The sequence below is a fragment of the Erinaceus europaeus genome, chromosome 22 (assembly GCF_950295315.1).
Source record: "Erinaceus europaeus chromosome 22, mEriEur2.1, whole genome shotgun sequence".
Lineage (NCBI taxonomy): Eukaryota > Metazoa > Chordata > Mammalia > Eulipotyphla > Erinaceidae > Erinaceus > Erinaceus europaeus.
Window position 1 is genome coordinate 16,160,259 of NC_080183.1, and position 15,581 is coordinate 16,175,839.

The 15,581-nt window shown below is 49.2% G+C and overlaps 1 protein-coding gene across 1 annotated transcript in view; it reads right to left on the reverse strand.

Annotated features, from left to right (window-relative positions):
* Positions 1–134: 134 nt before the first annotated feature.
* Positions 135–15,581, reverse strand: part of VIPAS39 (VPS33B interacting protein, apical-basolateral polarity regulator, spe-39 homolog) — a 34,862-nt gene continuing 19,415 nt past the window's right edge. Inside the window, exons 11-20 of the mRNA XM_007531185.3 lie at positions 13,407–13,434; positions 10,586–10,659; positions 9,524–9,599; positions 8,951–9,085; positions 8,358–8,399; positions 7,906–7,995; positions 5,284–5,370; positions 4,540–4,629; positions 3,872–3,976; positions 135–1,029 (exon numbers count right to left, since the gene is read on the reverse strand). Coding sequence (XP_007531247.1) covers positions 1,009–1,029; positions 3,872–3,976; positions 4,540–4,629; positions 5,284–5,370; positions 7,906–7,995; positions 8,358–8,399; positions 8,951–9,085; positions 9,524–9,599; positions 10,586–10,659; positions 13,407–13,434 — 748 coding nt within the window. The 3' untranslated portion in view covers positions 135–1,008. The remainder of the gene's footprint in view (positions 1,030–3,871; positions 3,977–4,539; positions 4,630–5,283; positions 5,371–7,905; positions 7,996–8,357; positions 8,400–8,950; positions 9,086–9,523; positions 9,600–10,585; positions 10,660–13,406; positions 13,435–15,581) is intronic.

The window sequence follows — 15,581 nt, forward strand, 5'->3', positions numbered from 1 at the left end:
AGGGACGTGCCTGGCACGGCACATGTGGCTAGTTTGTAAGTTGTAGAGCTGGGCAGACCATATCTCTGAGCTAGGTTCACAGAAGTCCTGAGACACAGCCATTTTTCACGATTCTGCACACAGCCACCAGCAGGGAGAGAGAAGAAACAGCTTTATTGGGAGTAAAGGCAGAACTGGAAAACCAGGCCCAGAGAAAGGAGGTGATATCGACACGCGTGGGGACCTCTCGTTACAGGACATCCCCGTGAAAAGCAAGGCTGGGGCTAATGCCAGGGTGAGTGGGTGGGCCCTCTGGAGTCTGCTCCTGGAATAACAAGGTGTGTGCAGAAAGCGACCGCTCTCCAGCACTGCTGAGTCCCAGTTCCATCTAAGGTGATGGGTCCTGGGTTCGCGTAGTGGAGGGAAGGGTGTGTGTGTGTGTGTGTGTGTGTGTGTGTGTGTGTGTGTGCCCTCAATGTGCAGACAGAGGAGCCACACGCTTTTGGTCAGAGGAGATGGGGGCAGCAGAGGGACGCTGGCAGGAAAAACTCAGCGTATAGGCCTCCCCTGTCAGCATGCAGAAGACTCGAGGCGCGCCCAGTGTCCTGGACACACTGCCCCTTCTGCAAGGCCTCCGGCAGATACACAGCCATGGCTGTCTGTTCTGACTTCCTTCAGTGCAGAAATGCCAACATCCAGCACAGGGTCCATGGTCGCAGCTCAGAAGGAAGGGAGCAGCCGCGCTGTGACCCTCGGCCTTAGTCCAAGACACCTGTTTCTGGCAGCAGTCACTTCTGTCAGGCCAGGAGAGATCTTGCCCAATACAGGCCCCATTAAGAAATCCCTCCCACCGTCACATGAGCACCAGGTGGAGAAACTCTTTCTCGTGAGTCCTGGCCCTTGGACAGAGGCCAGGCTGCGATGCCTGGCGTGGCTGAGGAGATGCCGGGCCTTCCCGGAGGAGCCCTCTGCCCACTCTCACGGCAGGAAAGGGTGCGATGATGCGTTAGTGTCGGGGGCTAACATCATTCAGTTCTTCCATCGAATTTGCTGTGGAAAGAACAAAATGATGGTCAGTTTGGCTGGTCCCTGAGAGGCAGGAGGGGTGGAACACAGGCTCAGGTGCAGCCTGGTGGGCTGGGGAGTGCAGTGGGTACAGCCACGGGCCTGCCGAACATGAGCTACTGAGCTCAGTTCCTGGCACTGCATGTGCCAGGGTGACGTTCTGGTTTGTGTCCTTCCTCTCTATCATTATAAAGGAATAACTTTTAAAAAATTAAAAAGACACATAGCTAGGTCATATAAAGAATGGAGGTGAGCTGGGAGACAGCACAGTGATCCCACAAGAGATTCCCATGCCTAAGGCTCTGAGGTCCCAGCTTCAGTCCCCAGCCAAAGATGCGCAAGGCTCTGGTCTCTCTCTACCTTTCTCTGTATTTCTCTTATTAAATTAATACAAACAAAAAATTTAAAAAGAGTGGAGCAGGAAGAGGAGGAGTTTTAACTTATTTACTTTGTTTAAAAAGACTTTTAAAAAATTACTTTTAGGGGGTCGGGCGGTGGCGCAGTGGGTTAAGCGCATGTGGCGCAAAGCGCAGGGACCGGCATAAGGATCCCGGTTCGAGCCCCCGGCTCCCCACCTGCAGGGGAGTCGCTTCACAGGCGGTGAAGCAGGTCTGCAGGTGTCTGTCTTTCTCTCCCCCTCTCTGTCTTCCCCTCTTCTCTCCATTTCTTTCTGTCCTATCCAACAACGAATTGCGTCAACAAGGGCAATAATAATAGCCACAACGAAGCTACAACAAGGGCAACAAAAGGGGGGAAAAAAATGGCCTCCAGGAGCGGTGGATTCATGGTGCAGGCACCGAGCCCAGCAATAACCCTGGAGGAGGAATAAAAAAAATTACTTTTAGGGGATCGGGCTGTAGCGCAGCGGGTTAAGCGCATGTGGCTCAAAGTGCAAAGACTGGTGTAAGGATCTCAGTTCAAGCCCCTGGCTCCCCACCTGCAGGGGAGTCACTACACAAATGGTGAAGCAGGTCTGCAGGTGTCTGTCTTTCTCTCCCCCTCTGTCTTCCCCTCTTCTCTCCATTTCTCTCTGTCTTATCCAATGACGACGTCAACAACAACACTAACTACAACAAGGGCAACAAAAGGGAAAATAAATAATAATAAAAAAAAGTCAGCCTGGAGTGGTGAAGCCCCAGAGATGACAGGGAGGAAAATTATTTTAAAATAAATAAATAAATGATTTTTTAAAGAAAAAAAAAATTATTATTATTTTAATTAGACAGAGAAATAGATACCAGTGCACTGCTCAGCTCTGGCTTATAGTGGTGCTGGGGATTGAACCTGGGGCCTTGGAGCTTCAAGCATGCAGAACCATTATGCTATCTCCCAAGTCAGAAGTCTGTCTCTCTGTCTGTCTGTATCTCTCTTCTAGTATGTGGAGGAATTCATTTATTCTGTATCCCACAAGTCTGACTCAACCAAGATTCACTTGGGTGTGACACTAGAGAATGAACCCAGGGCCTTTCACTACTGAGCAGCTTCCCCTGGCCAAGTCTCTCTCTCTCTTTTTTTTTCCATTCTTTATTTTAGGGAGAGGAGAAAGGGCTAGAAAGAGGAGACACCACAGCACATCCTACTCCTGTGGGCCTCCAGCTGGTGCTGTCCCGGAGAGGAGAGGGGGAGAGGGAGAGGGAGAGGAAGAGGGGGAGGGAGAGGGGGAGAGAGGGAGAGAGGGAGAGAGGGAGAGAGGGAGAGGGAGAGAGAGAGGGAGAGAGAGAGAGACCACAGCACAGCCCACTCCCATGTGCTCTATATCCCGGTGCTCTCAGGCAGCATCTGCGTGAAGCCCACAGCACTCAGGGCCTTGCGCACGGGTAAGGGATGCACATTACTGGGATCCACCTCCCAGTCCCTTTAAATATTTTGATGTCAATACTATTTACACATTTTTTTTCCCACCAGTAGCATCACAGGGGCTCAGTGCCTGCATGACTCCATGCTGCTGGTGACTATCTTCTCCTTTCCTCTAAACAGAAAGGGAGATTGAGGGAGGGAGAGAGAGGGAGAGAGCAGGGCTCCACCAGTTGTGAAGCTCCCCCTGCAGGTGCTCCCACGTGGTGGCTCAGGGCTTGAACCCAGATCCTCATGCATAGCAACGTGTGTACTCTACCAAGTGAGCCACCTCCCAGCCCCCTCAAAGCAGCTCTATAGAGAGAGATCAGGGGCCAGGTGGCGACACCCCTGGTTGAGAGCACACATTACATTGCACAAGGACCCGGGTTCAAACCCCTGGCCCCCACCTACAGGGGGAAAGCTTTCTGAGTGGTGAAGCAGGGCTACAGGTATCTCTCTCTCTCTTCCTCTCTCAATGACCCCTTCTTCTAAATTTCTGTCTCTGTCGAATAATACATTGATTAAAAAGAGAGGCCAGAGCATCGTGCTGCTGTGTCAGCCACACGGTGCCGGTGTCCATCCCCTGGAGAGTCAGCTGTTTTAGATGATGACCCAGGGTAGGTCTCCGCATATTAAGAGCTCAGCAGTGTCACACTGAGAGACATGAGTCACGCTCCCCTATGGCTGAAATCTTTCTTACACATTTATTTCAGACAGGCAGGTCAGGCCTGTCCCCACTGCCCAGACATCTGGAATCTAACCGCTTGCTCCTGCAGCTTCCATTAGCTAGTTCCTGCCACCTGCCAGGAGAGACACAGACCAGAGTGCTCAGGTGGCGAGTGCGCAAGTCACGCTTATCTGACCCCACGTCTAGGAGGAAGTGCTGCTTGTCTCTGCATCCTGCCCAGGCTGCGGGGATGCCCTCTCATGTCCATCTGTGATCAGTTCTCTCCCGCGGCTGCTGGGGGGTGCGGGGGCTGGGGCTGCTCACCGAGTTGCTGAGAACGGCGTCGATCTTCTCCTCCTCGGCGGACCCCTTGTCCACCTTGCTCCTGTATGCCAGTAGCTGCTGTCTATCCTTCAGGTCCCGGCAGGTCTGCGAGACAAAGAGATGAGACCAGCCCCCAACAGCGGCCTCCATGAGGCCTCTACCTTTCTCTCGCCCACTCTGAGCCGAGGTCTGGGGAGAGGGGGAGGCTGCAGAGGACTGCAAGTTCTAGTGCAGGAGAAGACTCTGCAGAGTTTCGGTGGTTTGACTCAGGTCTACGAATTCTAACGCACCAAATTTACAGAAGCAGACAAACTAGTAAGAAGGCTGGGGGGGGGGGCAGCTCACCTAGACAGTGCACTGCTTTGCCATGTGCATGACCCAGGTTCAAGCCTGGCCCCCATCACATTGAAGGAAGCTTTGGTGCTGTGAATCTTTCGCTCTCTTTCTGTCTCTATCTGAAAATAGCAATGAGGCCCGAGATGACCAAAAATAAAATAAAAATAAAAAGATTGGTAAAGCAATACAAGATAGCTGTTCTCTAAACTAACTATTGTTAGGACATCTTGCCTCTCAGTCAAAGCTGATGGAAGTTTCTCGGGATCGAGGACCCAGAGATTCCCCACTCTGCACTGCAACTCAAACTCAGGGTCAACTGCTTGAGGACTCACATCGATAACAACATCATGACACTTGAACTTGGTAGCTAAGTTCAACTTTGTGTCCACATCTTCCACGAGATTGATGTACTCCTGCAGGACCTGTGGGAGGAGGCGCTTCGATTAATTTTCCTTGGCCTCATAAAGCAGAGCTCTGTAAGTACCCAAGGGTTTGCCTGTGACATCTAGCATCTGTGCTTCCCATCACGGTCACAGGATAGCTTCTACGGTGGGAGGTGGGAGACGAGGGAGGTTCTAAGCTCCCCAGCAGGAAGGGAGGCAGGCACATTCCTTCTTATCTGACAGCCCCGTGCTCGTGCCAGCGGCAGGCTGCTGTGCACCTGCTCCAGTGCTCTGCCCACTGTCCCCCAGGGCACTTTCTCAGTGAGCCTCCTCTTGGGGTATATGAGCGCCGCAACACTCTATACAGGCTGGCACAGATGGTCCTCCAGAGAACAGGCTAACAGAGAACTCCCCTCTCCAGCCTTCCCCAAACCCCTCCCCCTTTCTTTCTCTCTTGTTTTTTCTTCTTCTTTTCATAGCCAGAGTATAGCTCAGCTCTGGCTGAGGGTGTTGGTGAGGACTAAACTCCGGAGCCTCAAACGTGAGCCTCTTTGCATAAGCACTGTGCTCGCCCCCACAGCCCTCCCTCCTCAGTCTTTCCGAACCCGAGGTCAGCCTCGGGACGGGTCTCGCGCAGACAGCAGTCAGGTCTCCCGGCAGAGGCGGCAGCCAGCTGTCTGTGGGAGCCGGTACCTGCACAGGGGCGCTGTTCTTATGCAGAATCTCCACGACCCGGTGGAAGCCGATGGGTGCTCTCTTCTTGGTGTAGCCCAGCCAGTTCTGAGAGGGAGGTGGGGCAGAGCAGAGGTCAGACACACGCAGCAGTGCACTCCGGCCAAGGCTTCTTGCATTTACAGTCAGGCCAGAGTAACATGGTGGATGGATGGGGTGGGTGGTAGAGACAGAGCGAGAAGATTTTCAGAAAAATCCAAGGAAGGGAGAGGTTGGAAATGAATCTAAACTTGAGACACTTTACAGGGCAGAAAGAAGCCAGAGATGTGAAACAAGATCTACGTTTTTGTTCAATAGTTTTTATTTATTTTAAATACTTTATTTATTTATTATTGGATAGAGACCAACAGGAGTCATCCTGAGTCTACAATTTACTCTCAAAAGGTTCATTGCCTAGGCCTGCTTTGTTTTAGCTATTTTATTATTATTATTATTATTAATTATTATTATTATTATTATTTTTCCAGAGCCCTGCTTAGCTCCGGCTATGGGCAGGGGTGCGCGGGGTTTAACCTGGGATTTTGGAGCCTCAGGCATGAGAATCTCTTTGCAGAACCACTGTGCTGTCTCCCCCGCCATCATTCTTTGTGTCTTTAAACAGAAAACACAGTGTTTGCTTTTGACAGCCTTGTATTGTTTTGATAGCTGATACAGCTAATTAAATAACCAACAAAGGGGCAAATAAGAGAAATTCTCAAACTCACAATGAAAAAAGAGGCCATTCAAAGTGTGAGCCAGGGACTGGGAACACAGCTCAGTGGCAGAAGGCACCCCTCTCCTGGATGAGGGCCTGGCTTCAGTCCCCACACCAGAAAGTCAGTGACCACAAATGCAATGCCAGGTCCTTGGCTGGACTAACAGCAAACAGAAACAAAACAGCTCCAAAAGGCTCCCTTCGATACCTCATTAGCAAATATTAGATTTCTCGAGAGGAAAAACACTCTGAGGAGCTAGATGCTTAAGTATTTAAGAGGAGCAAAAGGCTTCCTAAAAGAAGCAAGCACAGCGGCTTTCACTGTTTCCCAATGGGAGTCAAGTAGCTAGTTTACTGCACTATGTTAACAAACGTTCTGATATTGCACGGGTAAGAAATGAACTACCGTTAGGGCACCAAAGTAAAAACCCAGTGGTGAGGGGTAGGCATGTAGCTTCCTGGGCCAGTGGGGGGTGGGAGTGGGCGGGAGGGATGGGTCACAGTCCTTTGGTGGTGGGAATGGTGTTTATGTACACTCCTAGCAAAACGTAGACATATAAATCAGGAGCTAATTAATATGAGAGGGGGAAATCAATTGTATGTCTCAAAGTTTCTCAAAAGACAAACTGAATCTTTTTAATATATAGGCTATGTATTTGATATGCGGACTCTCTCAAAAGCCTAGACCAAGTAGATTAGAAGCTTCCAATAGCACAGCTATATACAAGATACCGGGTACTGTCCAGCAAACCATAACAAAGGGACTTTTCAAAGTTAACCCAATTAACAAATAATGTGATGATAATATTAACTATTGATTGTCTTTTTGAACCCTAAGACAGCAGGAACCTCACATCTTCACTATAGAGCCCCTACTTCCCCCAGTCCTGGAACCCTTGGATAGGGCCCACTTTCCCGTATGCATCTCCCAATCCAAACCAAATAATATTGCATCCGCCGATCACAACCTAACCAAAGCAACGATTGCCACCTCAACATGCTTCACCTCAGACTGTATCCAGAGACTTCACGTGTGGAATGACAACCCTTCAGCTTCATTACTCGGGTGAGACCTTTCCTTTAATAGTACACTCTAATTTCATCTCAGGTGGTTCACTTTCCAACAAAGTCCCATAACCTAGATATACACCAGTTTCTGTGAGAGAGAGCTTATGTGCACACGTATCCATAAACTACTGCAAAATATATACCTGAAAGCAGGACTACACTAGAGTTTGCAGTGAGTACCTCCCTAACACTTCCTCTCCACTATTCCAAGCTTGGGATCCATGATTGCTCAACAAATTGTTTGGCTTCATATGTTAACTCTCTTTTCAATCACCAGGTTCCAGATACCACCAGGATGCTGGCCAGGCTTCCCTGGACTGAAGACCCCACCAATGTGTCCTGGAGCTCAGCTTCCTCAGAGTCACACCCTACTAGGGAAAGAGAGAGGCAGACTGGGGGTATGGACCAACCAGTCAACGCCCATGTTCAGCGGGGAAGCAATTACAGAAGCCAGACCTTCTACCTTCTGCAACCCACAACGACCCTGGGTCCATGCTCCCAGAGGGATGGAGAATGGGAAAGCTACCATGGGAGGGGGTGGGTTATGGGGATTGGGTGTTGGGAATTGTGTGGAGTTGTACCCCTCCTACCTTATGCTTTTGTTCACTAATCCTTTCTTAAATAAAAAATTAAAAAAAAAAAAAAAGAAAGAAAAAGAAATGAACTACCGTAAGTGCGTATTATACTGGTCATTTAGCTTTTCTTTAGGTTGAAATTCTGGAACATGAGTCGGAGAGAAACTATTGCCCAGTAACGAGAAATGTGAGGTTCCCACGACACAGGGCCAGAGGTGACAAGGCCGAGGCGTCGGCAGCACCCACCTTGGTGGTGAAGAGGGCATCCACATCATGCCAGGCTCGGAGCTTGGCTCGGGCAGCCAGGGCTGTCAGCACATACTGTTTGTCAGGGATCTAGGAAGCAGAGAGCAGAGAAAGTCAAGGGAAGCCGCAGTGGATATGGGGAGCTGCTTGAGAATTCTGGAGAAGACAGGCAGAAATAAGAATTCCCTGGGACCAAAGGACATACTTGGTGGGGTCACAAGCAACATTCCTCCATACAGTTACCCGCAGGTACTTTTTATCAAAATAATGCCGGGGCGGGAGAGCCCACCGGGTAAGGCAGGTGTTCTGTCACATGCACAGCCCAGGCTAGAGCCATGGCACCAGAAAACGCTAGTGCTGTGCTGTCTCTCCACACTCTGACTGGAAGAGTAGGCCAGGGAGCAGTGAAACCAAAGAGCTGGTGGGGAGGGGACTGACCATCTCATACCTACCTTAAATGTCTTCTTCAGGTTGACGGGGCTGCTGAATGTCCCCTACAAGTGGAGAAGGAATTCCAGAGTTACTGACTCTCCTGGTCTCCCGTTTTCTTTTCCACAACTTTAACAGTCCACACTTTAGTCACCTTACCCAGAAATTATTTCCAGACAGAAGCTCCAGCGGGTCTAACTGGTCTATCGCTCCCACCCCTCTCAATGGGACAGATTAAAAGCATGGTAGTGTTTCCCGTGCTTATGCTAATCTAGTGGTCATTAAACTTAACCCTCTTCGGAAATGTCTTAAGTGTCCAACGCTACCTAGTATCCTGCTTTTCTCCGTACTGTGCCATGACATCAGAAGTCATGACCCTTTGGACAGAGCTATGGGACCAGCTCTGGTGAGACGGAATGTGACGTCCCATGTGCCAAGCCACCGGAAGTCATGTGAGCTGGGCGGCCCCCTTACCGCTCATGGCTCAGGCAGGAGAGCACATGGGATTCTGAGAGCTACACGCACCTGCCGCTAACAGTTCACCACAACCCTGACAGGACTGTTTCTTTTGTGCAGTGGGAGTGTGCAGGGTCTTTCTTTCAAACTTAGCCAGTACCTCAGCCTCTGTGTAGTGGTAGAAGCAGGAATAGAAAAGTGTGGTCACGAGTGGCATGTTGAGGATGGAGGCTTTGCGGGGGTGCTTCCGGAAGATCTCAGTTTGTCCTGCTGATTCGAGATGTCGATCGTTTGCCTGTGGTGGGAAGAGTGAATGGGAGGAAAGAGAACAGAACAATGTTCTTGGAGTTAAAATAAGAGAGAGACCTTTAATATTCCAGAAGCTGTGTTTCCTAATGCAGGACTGAGGCAAAAAAGGAAATAAATTGCTTACGGTGACCACAGGGGAGTTAAAAAAACATGTAATGATGTTGGACTCAAGTTGGATTGGAGAAAGACCAGAAGTGAGGCTAAGGCAGGAATTCTTGGATGAAGAGGCAAACAGGTGAACAGGTGGTGAGGAAAAGCGCAGGGAAAGAGGCATCATCCAGAGAGCAAAAATAAATGGTTCCTCCCAGCCGCAGGGGAAGACAGAGAGAAGCCATCGCGAGAACACTGGAGCAGGACACCGAAACCTCACAGAGACTGAATGGTGTTGAGTGCTGGCACTGAAGCAAGAAAGAGACAGTCTCACCTCAATAATAATCTGACGTTCCAGGAGTGTGTAGTGGTCCTGAATGTGTGCAGAATCTTCTCCTGAAAATGGCAAACTGGGAGAGGGTCACAGAGTCACTACTTTCTCTACTCAGAGGAGACAAATTCAATGAAAGCACCATTGTAAGAGGCTCACGGTGCTTCAAGTATCCATCCTCGGTTTACCTGTAGATTAGCCTCAAAAAGGCAGGGAATGAAGGGAATGGAGTAGGCTTTTAAATAGGAGTTATGAAAAAGTGGAGGCAAAAACAATGACTTGACAAGGAGCCACACGGGTGAGGCCAGGAATAGAAAGCAGATTTCACTGAAGCTCCAGTTTCCAAAGTTAGCCTTTAGTGTCTGCGCTTAGCCAAGTGCGCCACCGCCTGGCCTAAAGCTATCTTTACAGAGTGCCACCTCACCTTCTGCCTCACTCGCTCCAGGAAGAATCCTGAAACTAGGGGTGGGGTGATGCTGCACCTGGTTGAGAGCACCTGTTACAGCATGCAAGGACTTGGGTTCAAGCCCCCAGTCCCCACATACAGGGGGAAAACTCTGCAAGTGGTGGAGCAGTGTTGCACGTGTCTCTGTCTCTCTTCCTCTCTATCACCCCTTCCCTCTTGATTTCTGGCTGTCTCTATCCAATAAATAAATATTAAAAAATGAGAAAAAATCCTGAAAGTAAATTACTGTGTCCTAGGTTTAAGGGTGAACAACAGCCAACTTTTAGAAGAGGTTAAGAGACAGGAGCAAATGGTTCCATCTACTGCACCATTCTGACTCTGTTTTGTGTGTGCAAGAGGCTGCACGACATTAAGAATTACAGGTATACTGAGCAGAGCACACATTTTACCATGCTCCGGGACCTGGCTTCAAGCCCCTGGTCCCCACCTGGCCTGGAAAGTGGCACAGTAGCTGAAGCATGAGGTTTCAATGTGATCCCCAACAGTTTGTGTGCTAGAGTGATACTCTGGTTCTCTCTCCTCTCTCATTAATACATAAATCTTAAAAAAAAAAAAAAAAAGACATTTTTGTCTTAAAACTCTTTCTCCCCTATACTTACCCAATGCAGCTTTTAAGAAATTCTTTTCGTTTCTCAGGGTCCTGAATATTCAAGTGCTCTCGGTAGTGGGATAGCTATAAAAATAGAGAAAGATTTTGAGCTATTTTGTCTTAGAAGGTCAAGGTTCTTTTCATAAGTAGACTTGCCATGATAAAAAGTAAAATTCTTCATGACCAGAGAGAGATTCCCTCTGGGTGTGGATGTGGGTAGGGAAGGGGAGATTCAAAATCATTTTGTTCATCTATAGCAGCAATACTCAATATGGCAGCCACTAACCCCCATTTGATTGTTTATAATTAAGTTAGTTACATTAAAAAGCCTGGTCATTCGCTATACTAGTCATCTTTCAAGTGTTCAATGAACATGTGAGTCCATCACAGAAGTTCTCTTGGACCATGTTCATCTATGGTGAAGCACTCAGCAGACAAAGCTTTGCTCTGAAATCTGGCTTTAGTTCTAGTACCTTTTATAGTGGCTGGGGTCTCAGACTCCAGTGAGCTATCTCCTGGCCCAGATAAGGAATTTCTTTTAATTGCCACCAGGGCTACTGCTGGGGCTTGGTACTGGCACTATGAATCCACCGGTCCCTGTGGCCACTTTTTTTGTTTGTTAGATAAGACAGAGAGGAATTGAGAGAGGATGGGGAAATAGAGTGAGGGAGAGAAGACAGACATCTGTAGCCCTGCTTCACCACTTGTGAACTTGACCCCCTGCAGGTAGGAAACAGGGGCTTGAACCCCAGTTCTTGTGCTTGATAATATGTGCGTTTAACTGGATGCACCACTGCCTGGCCCACAAGAATTTTTCTTAATTAAGATCTTTTTCCATGCCTTAAATACTGAGTACAAGTTGCTTATATAAATTGTTACTGAAGATCCTTTTTTTTTTTAACCACAGCACTGCTCAACTCTGGCTTACAGTGGTGCAGGGAATTAAACCTGAAACTTTGGAGCCTCAGGCACGAGAGTCTCTTTTCTTTGCATAACCACTATGCTATCTTCCCTCCCCAATCCCTCTTCCTTTTTTTTGTTTTTAAGATTCCATTTTATTTATTCATGAGAGAGAGAAAGAACCAGACACTGGAGGCTGGGTGGTGGCGCAGAGGGTTAAACGCACATGGCACAAAGTGCAAGGACCGGCATAAGGATCCCAGTTTGAGCCCCCGGCTCCCTACCTGCAGGGGAGTCGCTTCACAAGCAGTGAAGCAGGTCTGCAGGTGTCTGTCTTTCTCTCTCCACCTCTGTCTTTCCCTCCTCTCTCCATTTCTCTCTGTCCTGTCCAACAACAACAACAGCTATAACAACAGTAACAGTAACAACCACAACAAGGGCAACAAGGGCATCAAAATGGGAAAAATAGCCTCCAGGAGCACTGGATTTGTAGTGCTGGCACCGAGCCCCAGAGATAACCCTGGAGGCAAAAGAACCAGACATCACTCCGGTACATGGTACATGTGTACATGTACTGCCAGGGGTTGAACTTGAGGCCACATGCTTAAGAATCCAGCGCCCTATCCACTGCGCCACCTTGTGGACCACCTGAGCAACCCCTTTTCCTGAAGTACATTATGAAGTGCAGAGAAGGGGACACCAGCAATGCGCCCACTGCGCGCTCAGCCACAGCTGCAGCGCGGTGACGGAGGAGACAGTTTTGGAGCCAGAGCACTCCGAGACGCGGGCACCTGTGCTCCTATGCCACTCTTCAGAGCGCGTCACTGAGGATTTAGTGGAGTGATTACACCTTTGGCAAAAGTTCTGATTTATGTTTGTATACAAGGTGTTAATTCTATAACGGAGAAAATCTGCCGAAAGGTTGACCATCACTCAACACTCAATTGTTAACCATCAGTTTCACCTTCTTCCTTTTTTACCCACATTAGAGTGTTGTAGGAATTTTATGTAAAAGCATTTTTTTAAAGATTCCTTTATATACAATAGAAAGGAGAGAACACTGGAGTGTCTAACACACGTGATGCAGGGACTGGAGTCAGGATTCAAGCTTGAGGGCCCAGCATGTTGCCACAGTGCCAACTCCCAGGCTGCTAAAGTTAATTCCTTCCTTCCTTCCTTCCTCCCTCTCTCTTTCACTCGTTTTTCCTTCCCTCCTTTTCTGTCTCATTTTTAATTACTTATTAATTATTGGACAGAGACAAAACTGAAGCGGAAGGGGACATAGGGAGAGAGAGAGAGACACCTGCAACTCTACCACTCAGGAAGTTTTCACCCTATAGGTAGGGACCAGGGGCTTGAACCCAGGTCCTTGTGCACTGCACTTAGTGCGGGCACTTAGCCAGGTACACCGCCACCTGGCCCTTAAGTGCACTTTCTCATCCCTCTCAGCTACTATGAATAGAGCCAAAATCCAGAAATTCCTATAAACCAGGAGTTGGAAATAGCTAGAAATTAAAAAATAACAATGATATATTTATCAGGCCTGTTTTCATTTGGTTTATTTTAAAAAACTGGGCTGGGTATTGCATGATAGTTATGCAAAAAGTCTTTCATGCCTGAGGCGCCAAAGGTCCCAGGTTTAATCCCTAGCACCACTAGAAGCCACCAGAGCTCAATTTAGTTTAAAAATTAATTTTAAAAAATAAATAAAAAGAAAGTAATTAGTTCACAAGTGCAGTGAAAAGAAGATACAGAAACAATACAGTCTATCTTTCCTCTCACAAGCTCGTGCTCCCCAGACGTCTCTCCTCTCGGGCTATAATCAATCCCAAAGGAACAGAGAGGGGTTAGCCAGACTGGCGTCTGGAGGCCGAGGGCGAGTGGAGATTTCCGTTAAGCAGATCCCCAGCTGAAGCGTAGGCCACACTTACCGCAAGCTCTTCTGTTCTGTCCAGGAACCTGGAGAGAAGCAGAGGGGGCAGGGCATTTTTATCTAGTGACGGTGGCAGTGTAACCTCACAAAACTGGACGCCCACTCTACAAGACGCACAATGCAAACCCGTTTCCCTTCATGCACAAGGCAAGGTCTTCTTTTAATTTTCTTTTACTTTTTTACCATCAGCAGTCTCTTGGAAAGATCTGTCATTGCTCCTCTGATCCTTTTGAGACAAAAGCATAGCTGCGGGACCGGGCACTGTAGCACACCAGGACAAGTGCACATAACAAAAAGCGCAAGGACCAGCGAAATGATCCGGGTTCGAGCCCCCGGCTCCCCACCTGCAGGGGTGTCGCTTCACAGGTGGTGCAGTAGAGCTGCAGATGTCTCTCTGTCTCTCTCCCTACCTCCCCATCTCAATTTTTCTCTCCTGTCCAGCAAAATGCAAAAGTGGCCGCCCGGAGTAGACTCACAGTACCCGCACTGAGCCCCAGCAACAACCCTGGAAGCAAAGGAAAAAACCAGCAAGGCCGAGAAGGCAGAGCAGGGCACTGACGCCTGTGTGTCTGTGTGTTAGCAGGGCTGACAGAAAGGCTGTTTCCACAAAGCCTTAGCCCACAGCACTCCAAGGGACTTTTAATAAACAGATTCATGAATTTCTGTCAATATAGTCTTGTCAACAGATTCTTCTGTTCTGTTCTGTTCTGTTGTTTATACAGCATATAAATTATTTTTACCTCTCCAACAAGGCCTTGGAGCACCAGGACATCGGCCTTCTGATGCCTTTCTCCAAGTGGAGGGCTATGATTACCACCCCTGCCTTGGCATGGAGTTGACACTTAAGGAAGAAAGGAGAGAGCACTGGCGGGTGGGAGGGAGCACTCCTTCACGGACACACCTTCTAAAATCCCCAGCTCTCCATCTGTAGAACCTTGGCCCAGCTAGGTGGCCGGCTTTCCCTCTTATGCCTTTGGGGCCGCCTGGCTGGGTCAGGAGGAATCTGGTACCCTAGGCTACGTGTCCACCTGAACAGAGGCTCCACCCTTCTCTGACACTGGAGAAGTCACTCAGCACACACACAGTTTAATCTAATGGTAGGAGTAACTGGAGTGAGACGGGGAAGGAGCATGTGATGGCAGACTACGCCCTTCTGACCCCACGGCCCCCCAGCAGAACCCCGTGCCACCCCAGAGGTCCAGCTCAGTCCTTGACACTTTCCCCAGCTGTCCTGACAAAGGACATCTTTATTTGCTCTCTCTGGTTTTCATGGTAATATTCTCTAGCTGCACTGGGGACTAAGTAGTAAAAGCTACCTTAGGGGCCAGGCAGTGGCGCACCTGGTTAAGCGCACATAGTACTAAGTGCAGGGGCCAGGCAGTGGCGCACCTGGTTAAGCGCACATAGTACTAAGTGCAGGGGCCAGGCAGTGGCGCACCTGGTTAAGCGCACATAGTACTAAGTGCAGGGACCTGCAGTGGCGCACCTGGTTAAGCGCACATAGTACTAAGTGCAGGGGCCAGGCAGTGGCGCACCTGGTTAAGCGCACATAGTACTAAGTGCAGGGACCTGCAGTGGCGTACCTGGTTAAGCGCACATAGTACTAAGTGCAGGGACCAGGCAGTGGCACACCTGGTTAAGCACACATAGTACTAAGTGCAGGGGCCAGGCAGTGGCGCACCTGGTTAAGCGCACATAGTACTAAGTGCAGGGGCCAGGCAGTGGTGCACCTGGTTAAGCGCACATAGTACTAAGTGCAGGGACCAGGCAGTGGCACACCTGGTTAAGCGCACATAGTACTAAGTGCAGGGACCTGCAGTGGCGCACCTGGTTAAGCGCACATAGTACTAAGTGCAGGGACCTGCAGTGGCACACCTGGTTAAGCGCACATAGTACTAAGTGCAGGGACCTGCAGTGGCACACCTGGTTAAGCGCACATAGTACTAAGTGCAGGGGCCAGGCAGTGGCACACCTGGTTAAGCGCACATAGTACTAAGTGCAGGGACCTGCAGTGGCGCACCTGGTTAAGCGCACATAGTACTAAGTGCAGGGACCTGCAGTGGCACACCTGGTTAAGCGCACATAGTACTAAGTGCAGGGACCTGCAGTGGCACACCTGGTTAAGCGCACATAGTACTAAGTGCAGGGGCCAGGCAGTGGCGCACCTGGTTAA